Here is a 15,462-nt window from a genome sequence, read left to right as displayed (position 1 = left end):
ATTATAGTTCCCACTTTGCTATTGTTTATTTGCATGGTTTCTGTCTGGTTCTGTGATTGTTTCTGTCTGCTGTATAATTAATTTTGCTGGGTGTAAACTAATTAAGGTGGTGGGATTTAATTGGTTAGCTAATCATGTTACAATATGTTAGGATTGGTTAGGTAAATTTCAATAGAACGATTAGTTAAGGTATAGCTAAGAACATTACTATATAAATTAGGGGCAAACAGGAAGTAAGTTGGGATTCGAAAATAAGGAAAAAGGGACTTGGATTTAATCTTGCTGGAAGTTCACCCCAATAAACATCGAATTGTTTGCACCTTCGGACTTTAGGTATTGTTGCTCTCTGTTCCATTCTATGCATCCGATGAAGTGGGCTGTAGCCCACAAAAGCCTATGCTCTAATAAATTTGTTAGTCTCTAAGGTGCCACAAGTACTCCTGTTCTTTTTACATGATAAATTGTGTGTTTCTAAATACACAGACATTAAAAACAACGAGGAATCCTTTGGCACCTTAGAGAGACATTATTATTTTGCAAGGATTTCTGGTGATGCTTGGTGGGAAATGGAACCCACCACACTCCATTAATACTATTAAAGGGTAATTTTTTTAACATTATGGATGAGGAATTAGATCAGGGCTCAGCAACCTTTGGCATGCAGCCCGCCAGGGTAAGCCCCCTGGCAGGCCGGGCTGGTTTGTTTACCTGCCGCGTCTGCAGGTTCGGCCGATCGCAGCTCCCACTGGCCACAGTTCACCGCTCCAGGCCAATGGGGGCTGCAGGAAGTGGCGTGGGCTGAGGGATGTGCTGGCTGCTGCTTCCCGCAGCTCCCATTGGCCTGGAGCAGTGAACCGCGGCCATGGGAGCCGCAACTGGCCAAACCTGAGGATGTGGCAGGTAAACAAACTGGCCTGGCCCGCCAGGGGGCTTACCCTGGCGGGCCGTGGGCCAAAGGTTGCCGATCCCTGAATTAAATATACAAAACCAATTATTAATAGGAGCTTCATGCTTAATCCCCAGATGTGACAAAGGAAATTTACTCTCCCCCAAGATTAAGTCTGAAGCAGCAATGAATAATTTTCTTTTACTCTACAGAGCTGCTTTAAAAAAAGCAGCTTCCAATGATGCTGCAGTTCTTCAGTTTGCATTAGGCTTGCATAATACATCCTCTCAAAGCCTATTTGTGGAAAGAGAAGAAGCTTTCACAAACGGATTGCTACCTCCCAGACCGTACAGAGCTCTGCCCATGATGATGTCATTTCCTCCCTGGAACAAACTCGGTGTTAAAATAAACAGTTCTGACTTAAGAGGTCTTGGTTTAATACTCTTTCTGGTCTTCAAGCACAGGATGCAACTTCATACTTACATGTACACTAATAAAAAAAGACTAACAAATCTTGCTTGTAGGGCTTCAAATTTTCTATTAACAAGAATGGCAAAATGCTGACATATATAACAGATATAAATTGCTTACAGAAAGCTGAGACTTCTTCAGTTTAATTGGCCACAAATGTAACATCCAACCATAGAAAAAGATTACAAGAGAGAATGCACAATGAATGAATGATTTAGGGCATAACCATGCATGGATATACAACAGGTAATGCTATACTAAGTGCCTTTATTTTGAAGACAACAGCAATAAAGTCGACTGCTCAGAATTTTGCATAGCACTTACCCATAATGTTTTTATTACTTCTATTTTAATAATACAGCAGTCTCTTAAGGAGAAATGAAGCTAAAATATTTCCTCTTCTGTTTGCAATTAATTTTTGGCAAGAAGACAAGAACATAAGATATGTTTAGCAAATACACAATAAAAGACACCTTGCCATCTTACACATGTATTTGCTTAAATCAACATCAACAGTATTGGTTTAATCTCCCTAATAACCTCACTATTCAGAGATGCAGTGATCTTACATAGAAAAGAGTTTGAATACTAAGTATCTCTCTCTTTCTGGTCCAAGAAGCACACTGCACAATTTATATGTCAAAATGAATGACTACCACCACTCTATAACTCAGCAGTACAACCCTGTTAGAAAACTTTTTTTTCCTGAGAACAACGGGTTGTTGTTTAATTTTTAGAAAGCTCCTAAACAATATAAAGTGATTCATAGCAGTAAAATGAATGTCTTTTTAATTTAGCCAGCTAAAGGAATTTCTCCAGGCTTAAAGCAAACAAAATTTTATCACCTTTTTTTTTAAAAAGTGAGCAAATTTTCAAATCACCTTTCACTATTACTATTTGTTTGCTATTTTACATTTATCTTATCTTCAACCATTAAAACATACTAACTAAATAGTTTCTAGTCACTTTCACTTTCATAGACACAGCACACTAGTATAGTGTTGTGTTTGGGTTGGAACATTGAAAGGGGATCTTTGTTTATTTTAACTAAGGACCTGCCCCTTCCCAGACAACTGTAGTGGCAGACCCAGAGCCAGCACTATCCCCCACTGAAACAATGGGGTTCTTGAAGTACCAAGGTCTGCTCATGCAGTTATCAATACAGAATAAGGGCCTAATGTTTCTTTTTTAAATTCATAAAAACATTTTTATTGATCTTGGGAAATTATTTTTTACAAATACTACATACAGGGTGAAATTTCAACAAGCAAAGAGAGTTCTGGATCCAAAGCAAATCATTCCACAAAGACAAATGAGGCAAGTGCACACAATGAAAAGAGCCAAGTAACAAAATATGCACTAAAACAAACAACTTTGAATTGAAACAAACAAGTTACTTCCTTTACTATGCAGTTTCCCAAATACAGCTAGACGTGAAGGCATTTCGGGTATTGCTTGCAAAACCCAAAGCTGAGAAGCTCCAAAGAGAAGCTGGCAGAGTTTAAGGTCAAACACTGCGTGCAGACTCACATGATCTAAAACTGAAGCTATCTACGGAAAGACCCAATATAACTGTGAGTCTTTATAACTGGGAGTCTTTTCATTTACTTTAATAGAACTGGATTGGATCCGAGGTCAGCAGCATTAGCTACTTCAAAGCTACTTCTGGAAAGGGAGGTAATAGAAACAAGAAGTCCTAAAAAGGCAACACTAAATGCTCTGAGAAAACAAAGGTTCTATCTTAGAATATCTTTTTCTCCGCCTTTATTAATAACCTGGTCATGGGTGGTTAAAAACGACACAAACACACAAATGTTCTGAAAACACAGTCCCCAACGTAAAAAAAAAAGTTTTCTTGTTATGTGATTGTGAAGATGTACACAAGTAACTGTACAAATGAGGAAGTGTCTCAATCATACAAAAAAGGGGGAAAAAAAAGAAAGGGTAGAAGAAAGGGGACAAAAAAAAGCTACTAATGTAAGCTCTTCATTTCAGCTTTAAACGAAAAGGAGCAGAAGACAATTTCTAACCTGCTTTGTGAATTTCCATATGTAAAAACTAATTTTTGTGACGTTTTATAGATATTCACAAATTTGGCACAAAGAAAATTTCTAAAAACACCTGGAGCAATGCTGACATCCAACACTGAAAATGTTTTTTCTATTGATGGAGATGAGGTCAAATGAGTTCTACATCCATGACAAAGTGTGCTCACTTGCCCTCTACTTCAAGCAAGCATAAACCTTGATTAGCTCAACTGATGTAAAATCCATTATTGCCCTTATTGACTCCTAGGGTATGTCTACACAGTGAATAAAAAAACCCTGGCTGGTCTGGGTCAGTTGCTTGGGCTCATGGGCTGAAGAGCTGAAAAATCACTGTGTAACATGTTCAGGCTTGAGCTGGAGCCTGAGCCTGAATGTCTACACCGCAATTTTTAAGCCCTGCAGCCTGACCCCAAGTCAGCTGATCCAGGCCAGCCGCAGCCATGACACAGATCTTTTATCTCTGTGTAGATGTGCCCTTAAGGGCCAGCACCAGTACAGCTACACCAATTTCTGGCACCAATTGCTGAATCAGGACTATTCCTGAGTCTAGATAAGGCCAAAATGGAGAATCATTTCACTTGTAAGGTGTATTATGCCTTAAATGACGTTCCCCCCACCCCCAAAGTAAAATGTCAAAGAACCAACATTTCCACAATTCATTTACAGCAGAGTACTACTTCCATGTCATTGATGGATTTCTGATTGCACCAAAAATCATGTACAAAGATCATGTACACATTAAACCTCTAAAAAAACCAACCACCACACCCATCAATGGCACCCAGGAAACAGTTTTTAAACTGAACAGGGTCTCCAGAGGGAAGATAATGCCTTAAAGCAGAATTTGCAGTTGAAACCTCACTGGTGCAGAAATACAAAACATGGCATAGATCAAACATTATTCACACTTAACAAGTTATCATTTTCTTGTTTTACAGTCACTCAAACAAATCCAAAGTTGTTGTTAACTACAAAAGCATATAGTAATGTCTATACAAGTTAGAGTGTTTAAACAAACCCAACATGTGGATAAGTAGATTTTTCAACAGAAGCAATCACAAGACGAATGGAAGCTTAACTTTGCACAGTGGAATTACCCCCATAAGATTCTGTAACTTAGTATGATAACTTGTGTCATCATAGTATTCTGGCTTTGCTGCAAATAGATATGAATTTGCAAACAATTGTTTCTATGGTGTGCTTTGCAGGGAAGTGGGAGCCATTGACGGTCTAAAATATGAAGATATAATTTAGAAATATGACCCAGGGTCAACATGAGTAGATGGTGTCTGGTAAGACTTGCTTAGTTTAGGAAAATAATAGTTACTACATCCTATTTCAAGATATTAGATGTGGCCTGACCAGTGGTCTAGAATAGTATTTCATGTTGCCATGCAAGAGATCCAAGCCTGAAAGCATCGGTCCTCATTCTGCAGGTGAACTGTGCTTTGGCATATCTTAAAATGTAGTAGTGTAGAACTTTGCTCAACCACCCTTTGCTGATCTGCAATCTCCATAATTTGCATACAAAAATAGTGGTCCCTACCAACTTCCCAATGAAGATTTAAAGAGACACAGACAACATTTTCAAACAGCCACGCTGCCAGTCAATTTTTGCATCCACTAGCGTAACAAGTAACCTTTAAGACTACTGTAACTGAAAAAAAGTAGAAGAAAACACTCTTTCCACACTTCTTTTCTTTTTCTTTGTGCATTTATTTAACACCTTTTACACACAATTTCAGTCTATCTGTATAGTCAGTCTTACTACATGACATCCTGAAACTCTGTTCTTATTGTGGTCATCACTGATTATCACTACAAAAGGTCTCCCCCCCCACCCCCCAGCTCTCCTGCTGGTAATAGCTCACCTTAAGCAATCACTCTCGTTACAGTGTGTATGGTAACACCCATTGTTTCATGTTCTCTATGTATATAAATCTCCCCACTGTATTTTCCACTGAATGCATCCGATGAAGTGAGCTGTAGCTCACGAAAGCTTATGCTCAAATAAATCTGTTAGTCTCTAAGGTGCCACAAGTACTCCTTTTCTTTTTGCGAATACAGACTAACACGGCTGCTACTCTGAAACCAGGAATTTCCTGTGCATCAGTAGGATCACAAAACACTTTATGGGAAAGATCTCCTGACCTGTGCCCTTTTGACTGAGAATCCCAAGCAGGAGAGACTCCATTGCTTCACCAGCTCTTTAGAGTCTGAGGACCTCTTTGGGAATATCATATAGATCATCCCAAACAACAGTCTTCAACCACTTGGGTTGTAGTAAAGTGAGATTAAGAATATAAAAAGATAAAATTAAAACAAAAAAGATTATATGCATAACATCTCTCTTCTTATACTTGGCAAGAGTTGTCCAATTCACATTGTTACACTGAAGGAGCAATGACTGACATTTAAAAGACAATCTTTCTGGTCAACTTGTCCTTTTCTCACCATCCCTGTTCCCTGTGAGACAGCCTTTTCTTGAAGGCAGTGGTCATCCTTCTTCCCCTCTTCCTTGACTTAAAGCACTGCAATATTCTTCACATTTCTTTTTTATATCCTTGCTTTACTATACCAGTCTCTCATCACTGAGGAGAATATTAGTCTGTCTCATGTTTCCTTATGTCATTCACCAGTGTAAGCACTGGACTGAATTACTGTTTTTCTGTACACCTTTCATAAATTAAGAGTTCCCTTGAAGGCTGGTTCTCAAATCCACTTTTCATATTACTCAAGTAAGTATTCAGCATTTCAAGGGCTTGGCTGTCTTTTGCTCTCACCAAATGCTCATGCTTAGGCAAGTCAGTGGTCTTGGCTGGAGGTGTCTACCTGAATCCCCCTTGCTGTCTGGCTTGTAAATGAGTTTAAATAGAAAGTTCATGTAATCCTTCTAGTTCTCTCTTAGTGATAACTCTACACTGTTTGAAATATGGATTACTGACTAATACTGACACAGGTCTTTCACACAGCATCAGGAAAAAAATTTAAAATAGTGTAAACAGAACTCTCAGAGTAGTGTTATTTATGTTATAATTTGAAATACATCTGAGGGTCACCCCGTCCCAAAACCACCGAACAAGATTTAGTAATAGTCCATCACAGTGGTGGTATAATTTACTTACCAGGTGAGACCTGGGGGGAGAGAGAGATGTTACATTATGATAAAAGGTTATTTAATAAAAAGAAAAGGAGTACTTGTGGCACCTTAGAGACTAACCACTTTATTCGAGCATAAGCTTTCATGAGCTACAGCTCACTTCATCGGATGCATATGCGAATACAGACTAACACCGCTGTTACTCTGAAACCAAAGCTTATTTAATAGTAACCAAAATAATACAACTGGTTGTCAGAAAACAAACAAACCAATAACATGGATTTTATTTAAACCGGAACAAACAGAATTAGATTCCACCTACGTACAATAACATTAAATAGATGAAGGATATATATAATAAAAAAACTTAGAATAATTTGAACATATACACACACACACACACACTATAACTTCCTACTAAGTTCACCTAACTAAATATAACCCTCTAAATAAAGAAATATATCTATCTCTGAATGCAAAGCCTATTATCTTATAGGTTGTTTATTATTATTAATTATTATTATTTTAGTTTAATTTTAGATTTAGTTTTCCCAAATATCTTTCGCAATATCTAATGCCCAAGCCAGTTTTTGAGCCTCCGGCACTTCTTGTGACTTCCTGAAGAGATGGACTTGACTCCACTGATGTTGCCTAGGGGGTGCACATTAGACCAGATCCACAGGATCTGAAGGACCTTTGGCTCTCCTGTTCCGGATCTCTGGGACAACATAAATCAAAGATAGGAGACAACTGAAGTAAATGATCAAGAACAAACAGGAACGGACGCTCAAGAACACAACATCAAACATGCACTGACTTAGCCAGCTTTAAACCAAAGAGACCCTCTTCTGCACATCTGGCTGTTCTGCTCAACCTCAGTCTGTCCGTCCACTCACTCTCAGTTTCTCTCAGTTCTGGTTTCCTTCCGCCCCTTTGGCTGCCCTCTCGCCCTCACTCTCTTTCTTTCCATTTACTCACAGACTCTCTGTTTCTCTCCGTCAAACCCTCTCGGGCTCCCCACTGCCTGCCGCTAGCCCTCTTTTCCACCAACTGTCAGTTCCCCTTCCCCAGAGGGGAGGGGCCACCTCCCCTCCATAGAAAAATGACAGTGCAGTCACCCTGAACACACTCTAAATCATATATCTCCATACAGAGTTGAGTCCCTTTACCACATTAACAACAGGAATATGCGATTGTAAAGCCACAAAAATTGGCAGGGTGATTCAGGTGTACTACATAAACCATTTTAACTCAATTTTTAAAAAATTGATGAGATTTCATAAGAATGGCCATACGGGTCAGACCAATGGTCCATCTAGCCTAGTAATCCTGTCTTCCAACAGTGGCCAATTCCAGGTGCTTCAGCAGGAATGAACAGAACAGGGTGACTGAGTGATCCATCCCTGTCGACAAATCCGAGCTTCTGGCAGCTAGAGGCTTAGGAACCCCAGAGCATGGGGCTGCATCCCGGACCATCTTGGCTAATAGCCATTGAGGGACATATCCTCCATTAACTTATCTAATTATTTTTTGAACCATGTCATACTTTCGGCCTTCACAACCTCTTTTGGCAACGAGTTGCACAGGTTGACTGTGCACTGTGTGAGGACATACTTCCTTATGTTTGTTTTAAGCAGGGTGGATTTGATTTAATCAGGAAGACTCGATTTAATCATGGATTTCTACATAAAAGTGCATTCTTGTTGGTTGTTATAAACTTAAAACATATTCTTCACAATGCAGAGATAGATGTAGGTTTCATTTTTAGAAAGTACACACTATACATTTTTTAAGTACGTTCCTTTCATCATCTTCAACGCAGCTTCCTCCTGAGAAGAAACACTTCTCATGATGTTATTTCATTTGAGCAACCAGGCCTTGCATTTCTTTGTTGCACTGTTTGCATTTTGGACGCATGCCTGTCTTACCCACAGGTAGAGGAGCTTCATTAAAATATTCCCAAACTGGGTCTCTTTTACGGCCTGCTGTCATTATAGGTATTCCCTTCTAGTGAGAGAATGGTATGGTAGATCTCAAATCAATGAAGGCTACACTCAGAAAGACCTCAAGACTTCTGGAATAGGCTGCTCAAACAGTTTCACTTTTGTTTCTACTGCCTGTCCCGCCCATCTCACATTTATCTCTAGACTTCTTCTCCTTGTCCAGATCTATTCCGCCCCCCAATAATCTTCTATTCATTGAACTTTTTGAAACTCTGAACTTTTAGAGAGAGGTAAAGGATTGACTCTGTGTACACAAATTTGCAGAGGGACAATAGGGTTGAGGTCTGTTATTTCTCACCTCTATTTATTTAAAACCATTTTTGCTGTTAACAAGCATGTTATCTCTGGAGACACAAATTCACAGTTTGAGAACTGCAAAACTAAGCATCTCTGATGGTATCTTCTAAACTGAGCATTGAATCCCATTGGGCAAATAGAAAGATTAACCTAAATAATCTATACAGAAGCCCCTGGAACCCCATAAGATTGGGTCCCTAATCCATGAACTATTGGAACTCATTTACAAAACTTTTCTTAAACATTACATTAATATATTGTCTCATACGATAGAATTAGAATTTATAATCCCTATTCCATGATGAGTTATCTTTGAGCTATAATATATCTTAATTAAAACTATCTTTAGATAGGTTTTTTCCTCAAAAAGCATTTTATCAAAAAAATTGATTTAAATAAAAAAAAATCTGATTTTTTATCCTCCCTGGTTTTAAGCCTGCTACCTATTAATTTCTTTGGGTGACCCCTGGTTCTTGTGTTATGTGATGGCATAAATAACAATTTCTCATTCACTTTCTCCACAACATTCATGATTTCATAGCTCTCTATCATATTTTGGCTAGGTTGACTTTTTTCTAAACTGAAGAAACCCACTCTTTTTAATCTCTCCTCATATGGAAGATGTTCCATACCCCTATTCATTTTTGTTGCTTTCCTCTATACATTTTCCAATTCTAATTTCAAGTTGACAGTGTTCCTTTCATAGCAGAATACCATAGTAAGGTCTCAAGACTTCATTGTGTATTTTCGAAATACCCTACTATAGAACATTTACTTCTTGTCTCCAGGGAGAACAAATTACTGTTTTATAATGCCCACAAGTATGCTACACAATTCACAGAAAACACATAAAAGACCAGGTCTGCCATGGCTCAAGTATTTTACAATCAAAACTAATCTATACATGGCTCGAGCCTCAATTTAACAAAATCAGTTCAGGAGACAATTCAGTTAAAATCAGAACAGCCCCTAGTGTGGCCATTCTTATTGCAGATTGAGTCCCTATTATCAATTTTACTTAGGTTGTTAAGTGTGTGCGGGTACATGTGTAAATATTGGGGGCGCAGGGGTTTGCTCCAATTTAACTACACTGGTTTTTAATTGATTTCTTTAAAGCCAGCACTCAAACTGTATGTCTACAAAAGGCCTAAGGATGTGTTCCTACAAAGTGAATCATGTAAGCTCCTTTTCACACTCACATAGAGTCCCACAAAAGTCTTTCACGCCGTAATGGACCTCTTAATTCACAATAATTTACCCACACACTAAGCTACGGAAAGCCATACTTCATGGTTTGGTATTCTCCATACATATCTGTAATACCAAGTATGATCCTTCCACTGCACTACTGAACCTCTGACACCACATAAGTTACCTAATATTTGGTCCAGTCGTAAAGTAATTCCTGTCCCAAGATACAGAGGCTATGCTAAGTCCCTGTGTATCTATGTTAAGTCTCATTCCCATTAGAAGCCCTGAGGAACTGTCCCAAGTGACTTTCCTGAATGTGCTTACCTCTAGTGGAGAGATGTGAAAAGCATATGGTTTTAAAGGTGGCAAGAACAGTTTGCTGTCGCAGCATTATGTGTATCTTCAAAGAGTGAGGGTCATTTTAGTTTACTATTTTTTAAATCCTCTATTGGGGATTATACCCAGTCCTTGTTTTATTTCATTAGGTCTTTTTCACCTCTGCCTGCTAAGGTTTTAAATCCATTGTCTATGTTCATTAATCAAGAATCATGCCAATTTTACTCTGTTACTGCTATGCTAAGGAGGACACCTAAATATTTTAAACTGGGGAATGGGACAGTAACTATATGGAGAAAACTGAGGTGAGTGTGAAGGGGGAAAAAAAGACATTTTCCCTTTTAATCAGTCTGAGAGGGTTTCACATTTATTAGACACCTACAAACCAGAAACAGAAGGGTACGTGTACACTGAAATAAAAGACCCGTGGCAGAGCTGACTCGAGCTTGCGGGGCTCAGACTGAGAGGCTATAATTGTTATGTAGATGTCAGGACTTGGGTTGGAGCCTGGACTTTGGGAGCCTCAGCCCTTGTGGGGTCCAGAGCTCTGGTTCCAGACTGAGCCCAAATATCTATACAGCTATTTTACAGCCTCGCAGCCCAAGCCCCGTGAGCCTGAGTCAGCTGACCTGGGACAACCATGGGTGTTTAATTACTCTGTAGATGTACCTTAAGCCTCCTAGCAGGATGTTGCCCCAGGATAATATGGCAGTCAGTCGTTTGTATCAGCCTCTTATAGGTGTCTAGTGAAATTTTCAAGCCCCGCTACGAAGAGCATGAAGAGTTTGGTTTGCATTGACTATTTATCTTCAAAGCATCGCCCATTATATCTCTGTTTGTGGGTGGATACCACAAACAAGGTGAAAGATTTTAGCCCATCCGAAAAACAAATCTGCTGTTCCATTTCATTCTCCTTCCTTAAGCAAAGAACTAGATTGATCATCAAATATGTTCAAAAGTGACCTAGATTGATCATCAAATATGTTCAAAAGTGACTCCAGACTCAAGATTGGGCATCTTTCAAAAATACATGATTTTGCTCAACCAGAAGTTAACGACTTAATGCAGGAATCACTTGGTGAAATCCTATGGCCTGTGTTCTGCAGGAGATCAGATTAGATTACCACATTGGTCCCGGTCACCCTTAAATAAAGTAAACTAGAGCATAGATTTTACCAGGTTTTTTTTTTAAAAAAAAAAAACATGCTCTCTCTCTCTCATTCTCTAATTTATTGCTAATACATAACATGTCCTTTTCAACAGACCTTAATTTGCAATCTTTCCTGTCATCAAAATCTACATACTGCGTTCACATTGATCTTTCCAATGCATGAACTGATGAGATACCAAATTACAGGACCTAAAAACATTAGGACATGATGTCTGCTTGACCAGTGTACCCTACTAAAAAAAGTAGTCTACTGCCTCACTACTGGCAGTAGTGATTCTGAATCAAATCCAAGAGTCAATATAATCTGAATGTGCAGCATCACCAAAAAAGTTGATTTTAATCAGTGGTGCTGGAGCTAGGGGTCCTGCCACACCCCCTGGCTTTAAGTAGTAATAACAAACACCAATACATGTTTTCCATCAGCAGCACTCCCACTATAAAAATTGTTTCAGCACCCCTGGTTTTAATACTAGAGGTCTTTCTACCTTGTATGTCTCAGCAGAAGGTTTTAAGGAATTGGACAACATTTTTAGAAACTATGATGATAGCTGAACACCACAGTCCAATGTAAAATAATAAATAAAAATAATTTTAAAAATAACCATGGCCACATACCTAGAGTACTGATTGTTCAACTACACTGAAATGGTGCTATGTCTGATATGTAAAGGCTATAAGCAGAATTTACATAAAGAATCAGCAGTATGAATCTCGGAGCCTGACTTATCGACAATGAAGAGTCAAGGTGACTAATGCCTCCTCCTGTGAAATCCAGGAGGTTTATATCTCTGTCTCTTCACTCCATTAGCATAACCTAGCTGTCCACTACCTCCATATCCCTACAGAAGAACAAAAACAGAGGATGAAAATCCATGTATCTCCTAAACTGCAATTCTTTAGCTAGCATGTGGAGTAAAACAAAAGCCATCTGATTATAATGAAGTCAGTGTGACATGCTGAGCCAGTGAAAATATATTAGAAGGTAATTGTTCAAGCAAACATACAATGGAGATTATGAATATTAGTCTTAAACAGAGGTGTATCCATATTGGGAAGGAACAAGGTAAGAAGCGGTGGCAGCGTGCATGATAAGGAAACGTCCACAGTGCTAGATACACCGATGCTATCCCTTCCTCTTCCTGAGCCTTTTCACTTTCAGGTCAGAAAAGGGGCACAGCGGACCAAGTGGGAAAGATGCTGCTGGAAAGGATCCTCAGCGACGGTCACCCCCAGCTCCCTCACTTCCTGGCTGCCCAGCGCTGCAGAGCCGCTGGCGGACTGGCCAAGGGGCTGCATGAAGGACAATCACGGCCCCCAGCCAGCCACTGAGATGGGGGGAGCCAGGAGGAAGCGGACAGCCGCGAACAGCACGAACCGTCCGCTCACCCCTTCCCCCCAGACCCCCCTCGGAGCCCCCCCCCACTTGCCAGGGGCCGCCCCGCCTCCCTCAGCACCCGGCCCCCCCTCTTCCAGGGGCCTGCCGCCACCCTTTTCATTCATTCATTCCCCCGCCCCCCCGGGCGGACGGGGAGGCGAGTGCCCGCTGCCGGGGCCTCTCTCCCGGCCACCCGCTCCCCGGCCGCAGCGCGCTGGGCAGGTGCGGCCAGCCCGGTCCTTACCTTTGTGTAGAGCTCGGTGGCTGCCATCGCGCTGCCGCCCTCGGCTCCCGGGCGCGGCTCGGCGCAGCCGCTCCCTGCTCCGCCCTGCCCCCGGCTGGCGGCCCGGGGTGCGGCGCAGCGCGGGGCCCGCGGCGGCTGTGGAGGGGATGCTCAGAGCGCCGGCCCGGCTCGGCTCGCCATGTTGTTAGTTACCTGTCATGCGGGGATGGGGCGCGGGCTGCTCCGCTCTGTGCATTGTGGGTAGGAGGGACGGGACGGGAGCAGACAGACAGACGGCTGCAGGCTCCACGGGGGCGGGGGCCAAGCCAGGGAGCAGCCAGCTGCGGTACTGGGGAGAGGGCTGTAGCTTGAGAGGAATAAGCTGCGGTAGAAGGAAGAAGCCGGACCTTCGAGCTAAAGGATGAGCAGTGGAAACAAGGAGTAGTCTTGCTTTTTCTAATTTTGTCCAGGTCAGGGTCTTCCCCCCTCCGTTTATAGGGGGGAAATTGCCCCTGCCTACTGTGTGTAAAACATGACCACTCTCTTAGATGTCAGTGTGCCCTCTTTCTCTACTCCCCTTCCCATCCATCCGTCAGCGGGGGGGGCGGGGGGGAGGCGGAAGAGATCAGAACCAGCCCCTCTGACCGCCTAACCACCAGGTTAGAAAGAGGGAGAGACTCCCTCAGTCCAACCTCGCAATTTGGAGAGGAAACCTCGCTACGATCTAGTGAGTGAAAGAAAAGGAGTACTTGTGGTACCTTAAAGACTAACAAATTTATTTAAGCACAAGCTTTCGTGAGCTACAGCTCACTTCATCGGATGCATTCAGTGGAAAATACAGTGGGGAGATTTATATACACAGAGAATATGAAACAATGGGTGTTACCATACACACTATAACGAGAATGATCACTTAAGGTGAGCTATTACCAGCAGGGGTGGGGGGGGGACCTTTTGTAGGGATAATCAAAGTGGGCCATTTCCAGCAGTTGACAAGAACGTCTGAGGAACGGTGGGGGTGGGGAAATAGTTTTACTTTGTGTAATGACCCCATTGGTCAAACTGGACAGTCTCTACATAAAAGAATAAATGGACACAAATCAGACGTCAAGAATTATAACATTCAAAAACCAGTTGGAGAACACTTCAATCTCTTTGGTCACTCGATTACAGACCTAAAAGTTGCAATTCTTCAACAAAAAAACTTCAAAAACAGACTCCAACGAGAGACGGCTGAATTGGAATTAATTTGCAAACTGGATACAATTAACTTAGGCTTGAATAGAGACTGGGAGTGGATGGGTCATTACACAAAGTAAAACTAATCCCCCTCCCCCTCCCCCTCCGCTCCACCCCCACTGTTCCTCAGATGTTCTTCTCAACTGCTGGAAATGGCCCACCTTGATTATCACTTGATTATGGCCCAAGATCTTTGATCATCATGTGTTACTGATGTTGGAAGGGGGCCGAAAGGAGCTGAGGAATGGGGGAGGAGAGGGAATTACCATATTTTATTATGCTAGTTCAGCAGGAAGTTGTAGCTGTTTAGTGAAGAGTATAGTCAAAGGAATATATTCAACTCTGTCAATTTTTCTTTTTTGATTAACCATTATCATCATCCAGTTCCTAGGAAACAGGTTGCCATTATCAGCACTGGCATCTCAGGGAGAAGCTATGGATTGAAAGGGCATGAACTACCTTCTTATACCTGCCAATTAATCTTCCAGTTCAAGATTCAGGCTTTTTGGCAGAGAAGTTTACACAGCTGCTCCTCATATCTGTTCTGTGGATAAACAGAAAATGTACTTTAGGACTGTCAAACACCATTCATAAGCAATAAACCTTACAAGTTAGCTTAAAATTAGACTGAAAAGAACACTGTGATCATTGTCCTTTCCCTCCTCGTATTTCCTATGGGCCTCTTCTTGCCTATTTACCCTATATTCTTCACTGAATTTCTCACTCCCTTGGAGCCTGTCTTCCTGACCACATGACATGCCCTCTGGTTATTCCTATTCTCTGTCACCATTGCCCACACACTTGTCTCCTCTCTCTGATACTTTCATCTTTTGCTCCTTCTGGGTACATGAACTTACTGACCTTTATTTTTTAAAAGGGACCTGAATTTGCTGTCTGTGCACTTGCTCAGGTATAACATCTATCTTGTTTCTTTGGGATGATCTGTACGTTAAATGCAATCCAAAATTCTACTTTCAGGAGCTTGATTGAACAGTGGATTATTGTACCAGCCATTCACAGTTGGAGCCCAGGATTCAATTGTAATTACAAATACAAAATATTTGTGTGTACCCAAAAACACACTAGTGGTTGGGCACAATTCCATCTGAACTGGGATTTCAA

The 15,462-nt window shown here is 41.2% G+C and overlaps 1 protein-coding gene across 20 annotated transcripts in view; it reads right to left on the bottom strand.

Annotated features, from left to right (window-relative positions):
* Positions 1 to 13,593, bottom strand: part of MYO5A (myosin VA) — a 205,958-nt gene extending 192,365 nt beyond the window's left edge. For 7 of the 20 annotated variants that reach the window (XM_043524716.1, XM_037910151.2, XM_037910147.2 and 4 more), the window contains exon 1: positions 13,123 to 13,591. In XM_043524716.1, coding sequence (XP_043380651.1) covers positions 13,123 to 13,149 — 27 coding nt within the window. In that variant the 5' untranslated portion in view covers positions 13,150 to 13,591. Of the gene's footprint in view, positions 1 to 13,122 lie in introns of all 20 variants that reach the window. The other 13 variants (XM_043524710.1, XM_043524715.1, XM_037910149.2 and 10 more) reach the window with 4 other exon arrangements.
* Between the last annotated feature and the right edge of the window lie 1,869 nt (positions 13,594 to 15,462).

Source organism: Chelonia mydas, chromosome 10 (genome assembly GCF_015237465.2).
Source record: "Chelonia mydas isolate rCheMyd1 chromosome 10, rCheMyd1.pri.v2, whole genome shotgun sequence".
Lineage (NCBI taxonomy): Eukaryota > Metazoa > Chordata > Testudines > Cheloniidae > Chelonia > Chelonia mydas.
This window is presented reverse-complemented; position numbering and strand designations above follow the sequence as displayed.